This window comes from Salminus brasiliensis, chromosome 16, assembly GCF_030463535.1.
Source record: "Salminus brasiliensis chromosome 16, fSalBra1.hap2, whole genome shotgun sequence".
NCBI classification, from domain to species: domain Eukaryota; kingdom Metazoa; phylum Chordata; class Actinopteri; order Characiformes; family Bryconidae; genus Salminus; species Salminus brasiliensis.
In genome coordinates, this window is record NC_132893.1 from 24,144,282 (window position 1) to 24,157,706 (window position 13,425).

The following is a 13,425-nucleotide window of genomic DNA, read 5'->3' on the forward strand; positions in this document are numbered from 1 at the left end:
TCCTCAATGGACAGGAAACATGTCTAATTATCATGAGGTCTGAGATGTGCCAGGGATAGTGCTCACATCATCAATTGGGTCAACAAAAAATGAGCTGCAGCCTAAACTGCTTCAATATTTTGTTGAAAATTTGTTTACAGTTTATTCCCATCTCTAGGTCAGGACTCCCCCTATCACATTGTGTCCCCAGACTGAGAGGCTTCTGGCAATGAGCGCTGAGGTCATTGCTCTGCAGTCACTTTAGCCAACTGGTGATTGGGGGGTGGGGGCTTTAATAAAGAAATGCACCAGGAATCATTACGGTTAAAGCTACACACACACACACACACACACATAGGCTCTCACATTACACAACATCTGCAGCCATACTGTGCATTACTCTTTATAATGTGCTATTAGATGTAGTAAATGAGCTGATTTGTTGGTCCAGTGAGCACATGAAACCTATTGTAGGTGGCTCACGGCAGGCCTACATACACACACACACATTTCGTGGTGTGCAGAGCAGGTGGAATTGTGGGTCTTGACATACTTTTAGCAGGAGTAATTATCAAGCAGCAGTGAAACGCACTAGAAATGTAAAAATAATCTATTGACTTCTGAATGAATTAGCATTAGCATTAGCCAATTAGCATTATGCCAGGATTTGTGGCTACCGGCGTCCATTCGCTATTAGACACATTATCAGGGTTCCTCAAGCTGTTACTTTAGGAGAGAGAGAGAGAGAGAGAGAGAGAGAGAGACTTGACTAAAGAGGCAGAATGCTATGCATTTAACAAACATTTCTAATAAATGCATCAAAGGCCAAACATGACTTTCTAAATGCATGGTAATTAGACTAAGAACACATCGCTGCAGAGCTCGGTGCTCCTCTGCCTTCATATGGACTTTCCTAGTCCGAACGGAAAGAGAACAAAAGTGCAGACTAGAGAACACACAGTAAACAATAAACAAAAGCAGTGCAGTGCAAATCAGCTATTGAACAAGGTGGGATTGTAAACGCTGCTGCAGGAGCCAGGCTGTGTGAAGAATAGAGCAGCTAGAGCCGTGTTACACTGGGGGCCAGCAGTGAGACAGGAACACACCCCAGCCACACCACACATACACCCAGATTCTCTGGATTTTTAACCCTTGACATTTCAATGTTCAACACGCTTGCAGGACAACATCAACTCCCAATTCTGTTACATCAGATGACAGACTCCTGCACTGTCTAGTATTGCTAGAAAGGGACAGTCGACTTGCCTACACAGATATAGAGAGAGAGGTCAATTACGCTCTGGCAATTACATGCTAATGATTATGGATGGCTGTGGCATCATCAGGGAGCTCATTCACAACCGTCTGATGATTGGGTCCATACTAAGACGACTATGCATCCAATTTAAATCATGAAAAAAACTTCTACTTGCAAACATGAACATGGCATCACACTGTTGTTTAGCCAGTAGCCTGCACGTTATTGTATAGCCAATGGTATGCATTCACGAGCCTTAACGTGCCTAGAACTCATATGGATAGCTCCTCTTTACCGCCATGTGACTTCTAAATCACTCCTTCTTCCATGTATGGTCTTATACACCGATCAGCCATAACACTAATATCTTAATATCTTGTTTCAACATTCATTGTGCCTTTCTCAACACTGCAGTGGCACTGACATGGTCATGGATCAGACACAGCAGTGCTGCTGGAGTTTTTAAACACTGTGTCCACTCAAAGTCCACTCTATTAGACAGTCCTACCTAGCTGGTCCACCTTGTAGATGTAAGATCAGAGACAGACGCTCATCTGTTGCTGCACAATTTGTGTTGACCACCGCTTGCTCCGGTCGGCCTTTCTCCTCTCTCCAGTCGGCCTAGCTTTAGCTTTTAGCATTTTTAGACTCGCTTGACATTCTTCTAAAGCAGGCGTTGTGTTTAGGCTTTCGTTAGTGGGCTGGGTGTATGTCAACTTTGTGGGTGTAAAAAATGAGCCAAAGATGTTATGTAAGTAACAGTGTGGGGGTTTTGGAATTGGGCGGTTTTACAGCTCTGTTTTGGTCATGCTGGAATTTCTGGAATTTCCATTCTAGTGCACCTTTAGCACCTTTCCTCAAGTCTGGCTTTAAGTTGCCAGGTTTCAAATGAAAAGCTTCTTTATGGGCACCAACTGTTATCTGGCCTCCTGTGATCATGTCCCATGCTACAATATGTTAAATACACACACACACACACACACATACCCATGCATGCATGTAAAATATTCAAGAAACCTAAGAAATACGGATGACAAGGGATCCCTCACACACAGGCGTGCTAGACAGTATGTCTGTCCCTTTCTCCCAGTTCTCATTTTCACTCCTCCACTGGGCTAAACATGCGCACACACACACACACGGACAGAGAGAGACAGACAGCCAGCCACACGCACCCACACTTCCACTGAGCTAAAACACCTCCTGCCACCTGCTTATGTAACACTTAGCACAATGGAGTGCTTTTCACTTGCACAAATACAGTCTCTCTCTCTCTCTCTCTCTCTCTCTCTCTCTCTCTCTCTCTCTCTCACACACACACACACACACACACTGCATCCTAAGCAGAGCCTGGATTGTTCAGTTACAGACTAGGGATGTAGGTGGCCACTGAGTTTAGGATGTGCTAGACGTGGTCTGGACAAATCAACGGCTGCAGTAAATGCAGGTCATCTTAATAGAAAGGTCAGATTTGTAGTTTATGTTTGGATCGAATGCTGTAGCTGTGGAAGCTGTCCCGTCTTTGTTGAAACAGGCAGAACCAGGCATTACTCAGCTAACATGTTTATGTGGGACCTGTATGGGTAGCTCAACTGGGAACCCTATAAGTGTTGGCCCCATATATGAATGCCCATCCAGGTCAGTAATTGGGCCAGGAGGGTTTAAGCATGGGCCCCATCTGTGAGATTAAGGTGGGCTCTGGGAAGCCCAACTGAGTCCCAGTAACAAAGAATGTACAATCCCACTCAGAGCTTATGCCCACCTTGAACCCACCTATCCCATGTTCAACCCATGTGAGTGCCACATGAGCATGCTGGATAGGTAGTGGGCTGCTAGAACTCAAAAATCTCCTGACGTCACTGTGTTAGGATTCTTCATTAGCTAGTTTATCAGGTGCAGAACTCTTCAGTAATGAGGAGGGGCTGCTGTCTAAGTGCACTCCTTCCAAACGCTCCCTGAGTAGTTCAGCTTCAGCACACCTGTGAGTCACACTTATTGCAATCAACGCAGCATATCAACTCGCCTGACACAAACATGCATGCATGTACACACACACATACACATGCATACACATGCGGCAGTCAGCCATAACATCAAAACCACAGACAGGAGAAGGGAATTGCCTTGATTATCTCATTACAATGGCATCGGTAAAGGGGTTGGATAAATATGTATTAAGCAGCAGGTGAACAGTCACTTCTTGAAGTAGATGTGGTGGGAAGATGATCTGAGCAACTTTGACAAGGGCCAAATTGGGATGGCTAGATGGCTGAGTCAGAGTAACTCCAAAACATCAGGGAGGTCTTGTAAAGTGTTTCTAGTATGCTGTGGTCAGCACCTACCAAGAATGCTCCAAGGAAGGACATCCTGTGAACCGTGAGTTGGGGTCATTGATGGCAATCCATGGAAGCAACTTACATGACGTAAAGGGTGTGCTGCTAATGTGACAGACGTAGGTAATTTTTAATGTCATGGTGAATATGTGCTAAATATCAGGTCATTCAGCACGTGTTCGAGGCTCCTGCACCAATCTGGCTGAGGTCTCTGGACGGAAGACTTCTAACAATGCACTTTTGAGACCAATGGTCCATAATCCCATGCACACAAGTGGTCCAACAATTCTTGTGTACAAGCTTTATTCGTAAGACACTCGCAGAATGCGTTGGATTTGCGTCAGAAAAAAAACGGCTTAGTACATCAGGCTGTTGGGGATTGGTTAGAAAGGTCATTTGCACTCCATAGACATCTGCAGTATCTGTATGGTGAAGGCTGTGGCGCGACAGCAACAAATGACATAGTGTACATTTTGCCTTATATGTAAGTGAACTTTTTACATCCCACGAGGAGGTGTTCAGTCGTGTCCCTCACTACGGGAGAGTGTAATTACAGGGTAAGTATTAGCAGCTTGGTGCCGAGTGCAGAGGTGCACAAATGAATTAAACACTGCTTTAGAAAAAGCTGCAGGCGAGGGTGAAGAGTTCAATAAGCGAAAGCTCCGCACCGGCCTTCAAAAATGAAACGGAGACAGAGGCACTGGGGAACCAGTTGATGGCCATATGTGTCCTATTTCACACAGAGAAAAAAACATTAGCTCTGCCACTGATAGCGCAGCTTTTATCTGAACGCAGACAGCAAACGTTAGCGAGGATAGACGGGTTATCGAAAGGTTATCCACTCATAAGCCTTCTCTGCATACTCGACCATAAAGCATCTGCACACAGCAATTTATTGGCATCTAAACAGATCAGTACTTGTTCAATCTGTTACCTTTTATAATTTGGATTGGTAATTCATGACAGTAAAAAAATCGAGGTTGTGTTTAATTGCCTCAGATTTACTGGAACAAGGCCGGAAACACATTCCTCTCTCAATGGCACCAACAACTGTCAACGGATCTGATTGTACTAATTGATTAGTAAAATTGGTTCCATTCCCTTCCGTTCTATAGAAATTATGCCAAAATTGTTGTCATATTTGCAACCAGAGTCTGTGCAGTACAGACCAGTGGCAGAGTTAGACATGCTATTCATTTGGCAGGCCTGCCCCCTTCACCCAGAACAAGCGTGTCTCAGACCACCTTTATTGACTTTACAGCGCAGCCTAAAGGGAGGCTGAATCAGAAGCAAAGACCAGAAGCATACCTAGTTTGGCCAGTAAGTTTATGCAGCTCATGTAATCAGCTCTTTTAGCCGCTGAGATGAACTGAAGCTATTACAATCCAGTTAAATCTTTGAGCTGCTACGAGAGAGTCAGCATGCATCGTTCAAAATATAATGTTTGAATGGTATTTGGACTTGGTCCAGACCAGAAAATACATTTGGCAAGAGCACTGGCCAAGGCTGAGTACAAATGCAACCGAGTCCAGCATGTCTAACTACACTACTGTTAGCTGGCTGGCTAACAACTAATTAGATCACATTGGCCATTTTACGCTAACATCAGACTGCAAAGACTGAGTGTCTGTTATTACCCGCAACAGCAAAAACATGACAGGACTGTCAAAACATCTAAATTGAACAGTCTAAATTGAACAATTATTAAAATATAAAGATGATGATAATGATAAAGAACAGTATGATCAGCTAGCAATTTGCCTGACAATTCAAACTCAGCTACTTCATGTTATGCAGATGGTCTATTCCAGGCAAGTCTGTCAATCACTTTATTCTTAAGAGTAAATAAGGGGGAAATAAAAACGTGGCAATATTAGCACAGAAAAGGAAAAAAGGAAAACTGGAATTCGACACTGGAGATGAAAAATGGGATGTATAAAAGTACAGACTCTTAAAAGTACATGTACTGTTTCAAAATCTTACTAAGTTGGAAGTATGGAATCAGATGTACAAAGCCAAATATTATCCACATATAAACAAGTATACGAAGGTAAAAAGGATATTTTACACAGATAAAACTAAAGCTTTTCCTTTCTAATGGTGTGTGTGTGTGTGTTGCAGTGGTGTGTTGTGACTACTAATGCACAGCAGTCCTTGCACCAAGACAAATGAGCATAGAATTTTTCTTGAATGTTTAATTAAAAACTATAAATTAAAATGGTAGAGACTATAAAGAAAGAGACGTTTATGGTATTTGTAATGAGAATTTTAAAAGGCTTAATGAAAATATAAAGAGTAAAAAGTATGTTTTTACATTCTCCAACTCCATAGAGACCAGTAGTAACACTGCTTCAGTGTATGCATCCAATCTGAGGGCTGTACATGCATGCTCCTATACAGCAACACAATGACTGACCTGGGGACATGGTGCACATACTGGTGATTGGATCAGATAATTACTTGCAGATCCTTTAGAACATTGATCTAATCTGAAGTCTAATCTATAATCTATAGATTCTATATAGATGAGCAGTGATCTGATCTAATGTATGTAAATCATTACATTGAGAAACCAGTACCTTTAGCACATGCCGTCTGAGAAATTAGATTTAATTTAGATTGCAAGAAGAATCAGATTCAGTGTATCCAAACTGAGAAATTACATAAAGATTAAGAACTTAGACTTAGTACACACAAATAGAGGAATCATATTTAGAACATACCAATTGAGAAATCTGATTTTGTGCATAATGACTGATCTGGTGCTCATAATGGTGATGGGATCAGATATTTGAAAATGCACAAGGTGGAAGTCCAATTCGATACTTGCAGACCCTCTAGAATAGTGATCCTAGATGAGGCCTGTAGATAAAGCAGTGGTCTAATCTATAATCTATAGATGCTCTAGAGCAGTGGTCTGATCTGAAATCTTTAAACGCTCTAAAGACAACAATCCAATCTCAGACTTGTAGATGCTTTAAAAGGTAGCAGCACCTGACTGCAGAAATAGGATGAGGATGCTATCCTACCTCATTTATCAAATGTAATCTGTTAGCAGTCCCCAACATAAATCATGCCACTGGCCCACTTTGCTTTGTGGCTGACACTTAGAGAGAGACAGAGAAAGCACAGCAAAGGAATAAATAAAAGAGGGAAAGGGAAAAGAGACAAACAGAGAGAGTGTGAGAGAGAGAGTGAGGGACATAGGGAGCATCCTTGTGAAAAGACCTGGGTGTGTGGGTTTGCATGTTCATGTTTACACTGATGATGGAGGTGTGCTAGTTTCCTGCAGTGTGGTCTGATATTTAGATTTTCTCCTGACATGCATGGAAATCAGTCATCATTAGACTTAAGAGTGTTGGCCTACAGCTCACAGCGAATGGCTGCCTAGTCAACTATACTAAGATGAAAAAATATTGTTTGGGACAGTGCCATTGGTGGTTCCCACTTTGCTTTCCTCCAATGATCTTTCAGTGTATGCTTCTTGATATTCTGCATTTTTCCACCAATGATGTTTGTGTGGTTTTATGGACCATTATTATTGTCTTTATTCATTCCATAGAACCATTTCCCAACCTTCCTTGGTGTTTATTAGAATTACTTTCTGTTGGGCCTATTAGACTAATAAATGTAAGCAAGCTTTGTACTAAAAGATTGTCCTGTGTTCTGCCTTCAATCCAGATTAAAACGTCTAATAACTGAGAATGGGCCTGGCCACATTTTGCAAATATATAAAAACTGTGTTGTTTTCTGTGAGATCACAGACGAAATAAACTCAACAAGGTGCTGTTTCTGCTTAGTTTACATACACTGATCAGAAATAACATAAGCATCACCTGCATAAAATGAAGGAGCCCCCCTTTGTGCTGCTATAACAGACCTGACCCTTTGAGGCACGGACTCCACAAGACCTCTACAGGCATCCTGTGGTATCTGGTGCCAATAAGTCCTGTTAGTTGTGAGGTGGGGTTCCTCCATGGTTTGCATCAATAAGCCTTAGGTGCCCATGACCCTTTTGCTGGTTCACTGATTGTCCTTTCTTGGACCACTGCATACCGGGAACATCCCTTAGACCTGCCAGATTCTTATGCTTGCCCATTTTCCTGCTTTTAACATATACATCCCCTTCAAGAACTGGCTTTTCACTTGCAGCCTAATATATGCCACTGTAGATGAAGATAATCAATGTTTTTCACGTCACCTGTCAGTGGTGCTAATGCAAGTCTGATTGGTGTGTGTGGAGTGCTTGGACCGGGGAGGGAACAATACCTTTTAAAGGTTTAACAGTGTACACTACACATTTTCATGATACAGGTTCTTTAAAGAAGTAATCGGGGTGAGATGTGTAAAGTGAAAAGTGTGCGTTTGAAGTTTGAAGAACCTCCATATGATGTAAGGTTTGTATACCAATGAAGGTTTTCCCTATATCCAATCCAAGAGCTCTTTAGAAAGCTTCATTTTTAAGGGAGAATTGGAATCAAAATAGGATCGAAACAATTTTTGTAGTTTCAGAGAACCAAAGATTAATCTCCCTATTCAGAGGTTTCCCACTTGGGAGATTAATCTTCAGTTTTTTGAATAGTATTTCCTTCCATCCTCCACCTAGCACCTGCATTTAATGTTTTGTATGTGTGCATTTTCTATTTTTCATACTTAGTTAATCCTTTGACATTTTTTCAAGGGTTCTCCAGTAAAGGCAGTACTTACACACAGAATTCAAAGAAACATGTCAATGCTTCAATGGTTATATATAGCAGTGTTTCTCAATCCTGGTCCTGCAGGCACTCTGCCTTGCACATTTTAGTGTTTTTCCTGCTCCCAGCGCACCTGATTTAACTAATCAGCTCATTAACAAGCCTATCCAGAGTTGCAGAGGGTGTGTTAAAGCAGGGTGGCCACTAAAATGTGCAGGGCAGGGTGCCTCCAGGACCAGAGTTGAGAAATACTGACATATAGCACCTAAAAAGGTTCCAACAACAATATATACACACCAGTAAGTAAACACAATGATAACTTTCATTGACAGCAATAATTGGAATGTGCTAAAAGAAATACTGGATGAATGAACAGTATTGTCTCTGCTTGTTTCAATGAGGTGACCTAATTAAAGGGTTATACAGACCATTAAACTAGTGTTCAATCCTACAGGCTCCTGAGTTTGACAGAATGGATGTTCTTTGGCCACACAAATATGCCGTACAACCATTGGGAATCCCTCCCAACAGCAAAAAGGGGACGTTTTGACTGCTAGCATAGACACTTATGTACAGGTTAATTAGGACAGTGATGCTATTCAGCTTAATAGTAGTAATGCTGTTCATTTGGCATCCTTTTGGTCAGCTAGCTAAGACCCTAAAAAAGAAAAGACCCTAACATTTCAGACCTAACAGTTCACCCTCAGGTATCTCCTCTAAACCCAGAAAATCCTGTTCTAGATACTAATGTGAAATCACTGGAGGAGGCCTCTTTAATATTTAGAACAGGTGTAGCACTGGTTGCAATTTTCATTTTGACCAGCGAGAATTACTACTATGTATTTTTTACAGCTTTTAAGGTTAACAATACCACCACATGTACTAAGGCTGTTCTGGCTAGTGATATCCTACACAGGTCAAGGTCACCAATGGTGCCCTAAGCACAGCTCAGACACACCTGAGCACCATCTCTGTTTTCAAATCCACAGACAACAAAGGCTCTTGGTCATATATCAACAGGGTTCTGCTCTCCAAGTGTTTTTAGGTCAATGTCCAGGCCGTGCCCCGCGCACTCACCTTTCTTGTCCCCGAAGAAGAGGGTCTGCTGTGCCGGGTTTGACCACTGGAGGGAGGTGTTGTCATTATGATCCACGCGACAGGTCATGTTGGCCGTTCCTCCCTCTGTGACTGTGACGTTCTGGACAATGGGGAATTGGCCTTGGGCCCCTTGGAGACAATCACAGAGAGACAAAGCGGACTCAGTTATGATCAGGTGAGCATATAAAAGGGCTTTGCTTCACACAAGGGCTTTAAATCTGTAGATGAGTGCTTGGTCACAAGTCTACTCGAGTCTCTGTGTGATCCTACGAGTGAAGCCTTCAGCTCTGCATCACTGATGAGCTGAGAGCAGGCTGAGTAGAGGACAGCAGACTGTGTGTTTTCATGGTCACCATCCTACGCCACTAGAAGGTACTGGACTGAATGGCACAGATGAGGCTTTGTGTTAGTAAAGCTATATTGAGAAATACTGTCCATACGGACACATTCAGTTCTGTGAACTTCTGAACTCAACAAGGTGAAAGAGGGAGATTCTTCAGATCTCACTTGGTCTTTTGGACTGAACCATGTGGGGTTCTGCACCCACACAGATTCCGACCTAAACTCCAAAGTTCAGAATTAAGCAACAGTACATCAGTGCAGGAGCAGCTCAGTGGACAAGGGCTCCATACCAGGAGCAGGGCAGTGATGCTACCATATCTATTTTTAATATAGCACACTACATAGATACTACAAAAGAATTGGGACACCTTATTGTTCATTGCTACTTCCGAAATAATGGTTATTAAAAAGAGTTTCTCCTGTATTGGTTGAAGTAACTGTTTCTGCTGTCTACTAGACTGTGGAACATTGCTGTGGAAATTTGACTGCATTCAAAGACAAGAGTAATAGTGAGGCCAGGATGTTGGATGATCACCACCAAAGGTCCCACTGCTCCACAGCTCAATGCAGGGGGGCTTCAAACCCATCCAGTCCACACCTGGCATTAGGCATGGTGCCAATAAGTTCATGTTTATCTGCTCCAGAGAGTCCTAATCAATTGGCAATATTTCTCTACAGGGACTGGACAAGCTGTATGTGTACATTTGCTTGTCTGTGACAGTAAGGGTGCAGCTTAAAGTAGTTGAATGCATTCAGTAGAAGGGGTGTCCACAAACATTTGGGCATATAATGTACTTTTAATTTAATTAGTGTAATAAATAGCTTTTCAAATACATGAATGAATCAATGAATTCGGACACTTTCTCATCATTAGCAAGTGTGAGAATTTCCAAAAAAAAAAGAAAATTGGCAAAATGGTGTGCATCTTAATTAATAGCCTTAGACATGGGTAGCATTCTGAAAAGGGCAGAGGATGAGGGAAACTTAAAAATGGCTAAAACTGTGGCTATGTTTAAAAGTCAATGGCTATGTTTAAAAGTCAGTGGGTATGTTTACATGCGAAAATTTTCTCCAATCCGATTAAAACAGAGGTGTTTATATGTACACTCCACTCAGCACTGTGATGGAAATCTCTGTTTACATGCACACTACAAGTAATCCGATCCAAATTGGCCCGCATGTGTAGAGCACTTGGAATTTAGTTCACACGTTACCATGACAACAAGCATCACGTGAATCAAGTCAGACTAAGAGGAGCAGCAGTATGTTGTAGCTACCAGAGTTTTCAGTTGGTGTGTATTTGTATTTTTTTCATTGCTGTAAAATGATGGTGGACTCAGGAAAATGTACTTCACATTCACTTATTACAGAAGGGGTGAAAGGAAGATCTGATGGGAGAGAGTCGTACTGAAGGAATTCACGATTATGAGTGGAAGCAAAATGTCCTCGTGACACGGCAGGCAATCATCATTTTATGCGACTTGATGAAAGATTATCTCTCCTCTACAGAACATATCGCAAGAGCCCCTATTCCAGTAATAATATGTGTTGCTGTTGCCTTGCACATGCTGTGCTTATACAGGTGTTTGCATGACTGTTGTGCTTCTATTGAACTGACTATGAATCTGATTCTGATTACCCACCTTGTTCAACTGAATAAAAATATTAAGTATAAGTATTCGGGATGGCCTCAACTGCACTATTCTATTCCGAATGAGGTGCATATTTATGGATGTATCCTATTCCAATTGAGGTATTAGTCTTTTTAATATTTTCTCCAGAAAGTTGAGTGAATAAATTCAACATTAAAATAAATACCTAACATGCTAACTCTCCTAACTTTCAAGCTGGTTTGTGCTGTTATGAGTGAATAGCTAGACATCTTTCACCTGATTAAAAACATTGGCTGCCTGAGCAAGGCTGAAGTTTGCCTCTTATTCATAGCCACAACCATAGACACCGAGATAGCCTTTTTAAAAGAGCACAGGATGCTGTTATAAGTGAATGGCTAGACATCTTCCACCTTCATAAAAACCGTTCAATGCCACTTAGTGCACTGAAGTATTTAATTGATTATCTGTCTGTGTCAGAATTTACCTTTCAATTTAAAAATACTGGCTGCTTGAGCAAGGCTGAAGTTTGACTCTTATCCATTGCCATAGCCATAGACATGGGTATTACGTTTTTAAAAGAGCAGAGGATGAGGAAAGTGTTTAAATCAGATCACCAGGCTACATATTACAATCAGTCAAGCTGGTCTGTGCTGTGAGCGGACCAGCTGAGTGAACTGCTAGACGGTAAGCCCCAGTGAATCCTCAGTAAACCTGTTGTATTTAAGTATGTTATTGATTATTAATATAATAAACATGTATTATTTATACTTGTGGTGTTCAATGGCATTCTACTCTTTGCATATCCCAGCTTAGAAAGCTGGGGTAAGCCACACTCCAGTGTCCCTAGAGCAGAAAGGTTAAAGGCCTTGCCCACGGGCCCATCAATGGCAGCTTAGTGAACCCAGGTATCAAACCCATTACCCCGTGGTCAATAATCCTGCATTCTATGCACTAAGCCACCACTTTCAATGTTTATTCAAGTGTGTAGTTAACACAAGTTTGAGGAGCAGAAAGAACATTTCTTTCCCACAGAATGGAGTGAAAATACCCTGATTTCCATAATTATTCATCATTTCATTGCCCAGGCCTAGAGGAACCCTTAATGGTTTTGACTTGGTAACGGAACTACCTCCAAGTGAGTCTGACAATACACTGTCAGGTTCTTTCCCTGGTAACAGAAAAACCCTCTTCGGTTGGCTGTTGGCTTCATAATTGGAACCATGCTAAGTGTGTATCTATTTTAGTTAGCGCTTGTTTCTGACAGCACTGTGCCCTGAAAGCAGCGTGCTTGTGTGTGGGGAACTGACTGACTCCTAAGTGCCCTTGAGCGAGGCAGTTGGCCTGATATACAGTAGTGCAGCAGCACAAGGGGAAAAAATAAAAAACCTCAGCCAGAAAACCGAGCACATTGAGCAGCCAGCTACGAGTGTCCACTAAGCGACTAAATAATGATAAAAACAATCCATCAGGGCCAGTCCCCGGGACACAGAGTGTCAGGTCTTAAACAGAGAAGTGAGTAAAGCTTTAGCACAGTCAGAAATTATTCACAAAGCGACATCCTCCACGGCACCCCGGGGTTGGACAACCCAATAATAAATGACCTTGTGCCGGGCGGAATGCAGGGAGGAGAGATAATGAAAACGTGTGCATATATAAAGGAGACCCAGGAGAATAAGTGATAGATGAATAATCCATGTGTATTTACAGGGTGGCAACGATGCGCCTCATACCTCGGGTTAACATCTCGGCTGCAGCCGCTGCCTAACAAGCGGTGGAGATGGAAGACAAATATCACGCAGAGATGATGGGTAGAGGACAACAGAGAAGACAACAGAGAGGGAGTGGCATGTGCAGTCAAACGCTTATGCCGGCAACTTCGTATGCCAGCTATGGCAAATACGCTGACCAGGCCTTAATTTATTTTCTGTTCCACTTCTGTTGCCAGTTTGATCTTTTGCACAGGAACACCTCCACAGATCCAACACCATTCACTGTACATAAGGTAATGTTTTTCAAACTGGGGGCCTTGATCCACTGGTGTATCATAGTGTGAGTCAGTCAGTCGTGAGGAAGCTGCATCAATGTATATTGTCACTGTCATGACAAAA

General features: G+C 42.2%; 1 protein-coding gene across 2 annotated transcripts in view; it reads right to left on the minus strand.

Annotated features, from left to right (window-relative positions):
* The window catches only part of cadm2a (cell adhesion molecule 2a), a 425,903-nt gene that overhangs the window by 84,078 nt on the left and 328,400 nt on the right, over positions 1-13,425 (minus strand). For both annotated transcript variants that reach the window (XM_072658901.1, XM_072658900.1), the window contains exon 3: positions 9,342-9,491. In XM_072658901.1, coding sequence (XP_072515002.1) covers positions 9,342-9,491 — 150 coding nt within the window. The remainder of the gene's footprint in view (positions 1-9,341; positions 9,492-13,425) is intronic.